The sequence below is a fragment of the Nicotiana sylvestris genome, chromosome 3 (assembly GCF_000393655.2).
Source record: "Nicotiana sylvestris chromosome 3, ASM39365v2, whole genome shotgun sequence".
NCBI lineage: Eukaryota > Viridiplantae > Streptophyta > Magnoliopsida > Solanales > Solanaceae > Nicotiana > Nicotiana sylvestris.
The window spans coordinates 46,766,159-46,772,532 of record NC_091059.1 but is presented as its reverse complement, the minus strand read 5'-3'; the positions used below and the strand labels follow the sequence as shown (position 1 = coordinate 46,772,532).

The following is a 6,374-nucleotide window of genomic DNA, read 5'->3' as shown; positions in this document are numbered from 1 at the left end:
CCAACCACTTGATGATTTCTTTCCTTACCACCTCTTGCATGGACGGGTTCAACCGTCGTTGATGTTCCACACTTGGTTTCGTCTCACTCTCCAATTAGATCTTGTGTTCGCAAATTCCGGCGGGAATCCCTCGGATGTCCACAATTGTCCATCCAATAGCTTGCCTATGCTCCTTTAAGACTTCCAACAATTGTTCTACCTGCATATCATTCAACAAAGAAGAGACGATTACCGGTAAAGTATCATTTGAGCCAAGAAATTTATATCTCAAGTGTGGTGGAAGTGGTTTGAGCTCTAGTTGTTGTGGTTCAATAATAGAAGGCTTTGCAGGAGGAGGGGCTCTATTCTCCAAGTCGAGAGAGAGCTTTGCCGGAGCATAAGTGTAGGACCCAAGACCCTCCAATGCATTGACTGATTCCATATACCCATCCATATCTTTACCATCAAAGTTCACCAAAATAGCCGCCAACGCCTCACCGAGGCATTGTTCTTCCATCTTCATTTCAACCGCATCTTCCACTTCATCAACAACATCAATCACCGAGATGCTTTCATATTCATGTGGTAGTTTCATACCCTAGCTTGCTTGGAATGTAACCTCTTCTTCATTCACACGGAATTTGATCTCATTCCATTCCGAATCCATTAGTGCTCTTCTTGTGGCTAGGAATAGTCTCCCCAAAATGATAGGGATCTCTTTGTTAACCGCACAATCAAGGATTACGATATCGGCGGGTAAATGAAACTTTCCCACTTTAACAAGCACATCATCAACAATTCCCACCGGTCTCTTTATGGAACGATCAGCCATTTGCAATCTCATACTTGTGGGATTTGGCATACCTAACCCTGCTTGCTTGTATATGGCAAGAGGCATTAAGCTGATGCTAGCCCCATTATCACAAAGGGCTCTTGCAAAATCATGTGCCCCAATGGTACATGGAATAGTGAAAGCTCTCGGGTCTTCTTTCTTTTGAACGGTGGATGTTGCAATGATGGAACTAACCCTGTGAGTCATATTCACTACTTCATTCTTGGGGGTTCTCTTCTTGGTAATCAAGTCTTTCAAATATTTAGAAAAACCCGGCATCTCTTGAAATGCTTCCACAAATGGAATATTCACCGATAATTGCTTGAGAATGGAGGAGGAGGTCTAGGAATAGGTGGTAGAGTTTTTGGTTTCTCTTTTACCTTTTCCTTTACCTCTTCCCGGTTTTCTTCTTGCACTTTCAATTCTTCTGGAACCTTTTTCAACAACAATTGGCTCTTCAACCTTAATCTCTTGTTCGGACTCTTCAACTTCAACCACTTGTTCACTCCCTCCTTGTAGTATCTTCCCACTCCGAGTAGTAATTGCCATGACATGAGAAGTTGGACCACCCCCACTACCCTTTGGGTTCGCAATTGTGTCACTTGGAAGTGTCCCTTTTTGCTTAGGATTTTGCTCCCTAGAGAGGTCTCTCATTTGCATCTCCAATTTTTGAATGGATGCGGTATGAGAGCCAACAAGCTCAGTCATATTCCTCATAGAAATGTCGAACTTCTCTTGATTTTGCAATACCCATTCAAGCATGTTTTCCAACTTGGAATCACTTGAGGAACCTTGATTTGAATATTGACCCTTTGGAGGAACATATGGGTTTGAATTCCGATTTGAGAAGTTGTTGTTGTTATTCCAATTTCCTTGATTTGAGCCACCTTGGTCATTTCGCCACTGTTGGTTGTCTTGCCCTTGCGGGTGAGGCCTCCATTGATTTTGTTGTCTTTGACCTTGGTATTGTTGCCTTTGATAACCTCCTTGAGAGTTGTTGACATAGTTTGCCTCCTCAAAGTCTTCATTTGATATGGGTTGCACATCCTCCACCACATTTACTTTCTTCGTTTGGCTTTCGGTGAATATCTTTGTCAACACATTGACATTTGTGGCAAGCCCTGCAATCGCTTGATCTCTCTCTTGATTTTCCTTGATCATGGTGGTCAAGGAAGGAGAACCATATGCAATTCCACCTGTGGTGTCCTCTGAGTGCCAAGCTTGGATATGTTTTTTCATTTTGTCAAGTATTTATGTGACCCTTGCGAATGATTTGTCCATTAAAGATCCATCAGCTGCATTCTTGTCTATAGATTGGTACATAGGATCCAAACTCATGTAGAATTTCTCCAACAAGATAGAATCCGGAAAACCATGGTTGGGAGACCTTACCAAATATAACTTGAATCGATCCCGTGCCTCATGTAGATGTTCTCCCGGTACTTGCTTGAAAAAGAAAATTTTATCCCGGAGCTCAGACTTCTTACTTTGCGGGAACCATTTAGCTAAGAATGCTTGGACAAGTTCAGGCCAAGAATGAATGGAGTTTGGTGGCATATTTTGAAGCCACTTCCTTGCGTCACCAGCTAGTGAGTACTTGAACACCCTCAACCTTAGGGCATCATCAGAGATGTTGTTCTGCTTATGCATCGCACACATACCCAAGAAGTTTCTAAGATATAGTGTCGGATCATCATCAGTGGAATTCCTGAAAAACCCCTCCGCTTTGAGCATAAGGATTAAACCATGTTCCACCTTGAAAGTTGCAGCACCAACAACCGGAGGTACAATAGCATTTGTATCCTCGATGTACTCATCTATGTCCGCAAAAGGATTTTCTTCCATTTGTTCCTCCATTTCTTCTTCATATTCAGCCATGTTCTCCTATCAACACCAAGCAAAACAATCAAAGTGTGATGGAATAGAATAAGATGTAAAGTAAAGCACACACTAATTAGTAATTTCAAAACCGTATTTCCCATCAACGGCGCCAAAATTTGATACGCTCAAATTACACTTTAATTAAATAGTGTAAGGCGGTCTGTGTCAAATATAATAACCCAACAAGGTTGGGGTCGAATCCCATAGGGAATAGGCATGAAAAGGTTACTCGAGTAGTGTGTTACTTGACGTAAGTCGTAATTCTATTCGGTTAATTATAACAAGAGCATGATATAATTGTGATTTGAAGAAATAACTAATTGTAATGTTGAGAATATAATTAATTTGATTAAGGAAACCAAGGTTGTGTCCCCTTCAATGGAATGTAATGCTATCGGTGTTAATATGATATATTTCTAATGGAAGGTTCTTTAGATATGCAAATGATTTCTAAATGACTACCCGATATTTTCTAATAGTTGGGTAGTATTTCCTCTTTTTGATTTTTTCAAATATAAAAGAGTTGCAATTAAGAACAATCAATATATGCCAAATAAAACCCACTTATTCCTAAGCGATTCTATTAAACAAGGTTTAAAGCCTTGAGTCTTTGATATTTACTTCTACCAAATTCTAACTCACTTTTCCAAATAAAGAAGGAATTTAATGGCACTTGTTAATGTTTGCAACCACCAACAATAAATGAAGAATGATAAATAAATATATATCAACCAACCATTATACATATATTCAATGTTAAACACCCATTAACATAACACCCATTTAGGATCCATAACCTTAGTATTTAAAGTTAGCTACACATGCTAAAATACAAAAGGATGAGAATATTTAATGCCATAAAGCTTACAAAGTGAAAGATTCTTCCTTCAAAAGCTTCCAAAAGAGAGGAATATTAAAGACTTGGATTGTAGCTCAAAAACCAGACAAGATGCCCCCACAAAACCCCAATAAATCTATTTATAGTGGGTCAAAACTCGGGACCAAAATTGGACAAAAATACCCTTCCAAGTCAATTATGCAACTACATATCTGTCGCATAACAGACATGCGGTCCGCATTCTCTTCATGGCCATCGCATTTTCAAACCCTAGTTTCCAGGCATACATCGCATTCACATTCTGCGGTCCGCATTGTAGATATGCAATCGCATTTCTCATTGCATTTTCCACCTTCAGCAGCTTTCACAACGAGTTTGCGGTCCATTATGTGGCTCGCAAACCTGTTATGCGATCGCATACTGGACCGCATTTCTTGCACTGGACTTTGGCCAACAAACTATTGGGGTTTGCGATTCCTTTGAGCATTATGCGATCCGCATGTTGGATTTGCGGTCCACATTTCCATATTCGCGATCGCATTTTGCTCTTTTCTTGTCCTTTCGTGGCTTTTTGATTTCATTTCCATGCTCTTAGGTCCTTAAATCTCATACACTGCAAAAACATTAAAATTACATAAGTATAAAAGATAATTGGATTTAAAACATGCTAAAATCTAAGCAATTTGTATTAAATGTGCCAAAATTCTCCAGCATATCACCCACCGCGGCAGCGAAGACCCCAGTACGGTCGCGAATCTTCACTGCGGACCACGAAACTCAGTTCAGAGACCTGCAACTTCTCTGAACCTGCAACAGCTATTTTTCTAAGTCTAAATTCACTCCGTGGCCCATCTAAAACTCACCCGAGCCCTCGGGGATCCAAACTAATCATGCACACAAGTCAAAAAATATCATACGAACTTGCTCGTGCGATCAAATCATCAAAATAACATCAACAACTACGAATTCAACCTCAAATTCCTACAATTACTCAAGAACATTGAAATTTCCATTTGCTCTCAACTATAGGCCCGTTTTATACCAAACCACTTTTGATTCTTACCAAATTCCATAGACGCACCAAATTATTAATTTAAACTTGTACCGGGCTCCTGAACCAAGATACGGGCCTGATACCATCAAGAAATTGAATTAATTCACTTCTAAAAGCCTTTATATTTTTCAGCAAATAATTTTCTTCAAAAATTCTTTTCTCGGTCTTGGAACTTCGGAATTTGATTCCGGGTATACGCTCAAGTCCCAAATTTTACTACGGACCCTATGAAACTATCGGATCACGGGTCCGGGTCCGTTTACTAAGAATATTAACCATAGTCAACTTTAATCAATTTTAAAGACCAATTTCATAAATTTTCTTATAATTCACATAAAAGCTTTCCGGAAACGTGCCCGGACTGCGCATGCAAATCAAGGTAAGACAAAAAGAGGTTTTCAAGGCCTCAAGATATAGAATTTGCTTTTCAAAATGAGTGATAACCCAAAAACATTCTCCACCTCTAAAACAATCGTTCGTCCTCGAACGGACATAAAAAAAGTATCTGAGTTAGAGAAAAGATGGGGATATCGGTTCCGCATATCAGACTCGAACTCCTAGGTCGCTGCCTCGACAGGCTGACCCCTCCACTGAACACGAACTGAAGGAAAACTCTTCAATCTCAACTGACGAACCTACCGATCTAGAATAGCTATTGGCTCCTCCTCATTGGACAAGTCCTTGTCCAACTGGACAGTGCTGAAGTCTAACACGTGGGATGGATCACCATGATACTTCCGAAGCATGGACACATGAAACACTGGATGCACGGCTGATAAACTCGGAGGCAACGCAAGTCTGTAAGCCACCTCTCCCACTCGATCCAGAATATCAAAAGGACCAATAAATCTAGGGCTTAGCTTGCCCTTCATCCCAAATCTCATCACGCCCTTCATAGGCGACACTCAAAGCAATACCCACTAGCTGACTATGAATGCCACATCACGAACCTTACGGTCGACATAACTCTTTTGCCTGGACTGAGCTGTACGAAGCCTATCCTGAATGATCTTAACCTTGTCCAAGGCATCGTGTAATAGATTCATACCCAACAACCGAGTCTCTCCTAGCTAACCATCCAATTGGCGACTGACACCGCCTACCATATAATGCCTCATAGGGAGCCATCTAGATGCTTAACTGATAGCTGTTGTTGTAGGCCAACTCCGCCAATGTCAAGAACTGATTCCACGAGCCTCCAAAGTCAATAACACAAGCTCGAAACATATCCTCCAAAATTTGAATAGTACTCTCGGACTGCCCGTCCGTCTGAGGATGAAATGTTGTGCTCAACTCGACCCGTGTGCCCAGCTCATGCTGAACTACCCTCTAGAAATGTGAGGTAAACTGCGTACCTCGGTCAGAAATGATAGACACGGGCACACCATGAAGATGAACAATCTCTCGGATATAGATCTCTGTCAACCGCTTAGAAGAATAGGAAACTTCCACAGGAATGAAATGCGCTGACTTGGTCAGCCTATCAACAATAACCAACACTACATCGAACTTTCTCTAAGTCTGTGGGATCCCAACAACGAAGTCCATAGTTACACGCTCCCATTTCCACTAAGGAATCTCAATTCTCTGAAACAAACCACCAGGTCTCTGATGCTTGTACTTTACCTGCTGACAATTCAAACACCGAGCCACATATGCAACAATATCCTTCTTCATCCTCCTCCACCAGTAATGCTGCCGCAAATCCCGATACATCTTAGCGGTATCCGGATGAATAGAGTACCGAAAACTATGGGCCTCCTCTAAAATCAACTCTCGAAGTCCATCTA

General features: G+C 41.0%; 1 protein-coding gene across 1 annotated transcript; it reads right to left on the bottom strand.

Annotated features, from left to right (window-relative positions):
- Positions 1–577: 577 nt before the first annotated feature.
- LOC138887305 (uncharacterized) lies at positions 578–2,050 on the bottom strand. Its single transcript, XM_070169035.1, has 2 exons — positions 1,192–2,050; positions 578–1,101 (listed from the first exon to the last, which is right to left on the bottom strand). The coding sequence occupies exons 1-2, from the start codon at positions 2,048–2,050 to the stop codon at positions 578–580; spliced, it is 1,383 nt and encodes a 460-aa protein (XP_070025136.1).
- Positions 2,051–6,374: the final 4,324 nt, after the last annotated feature.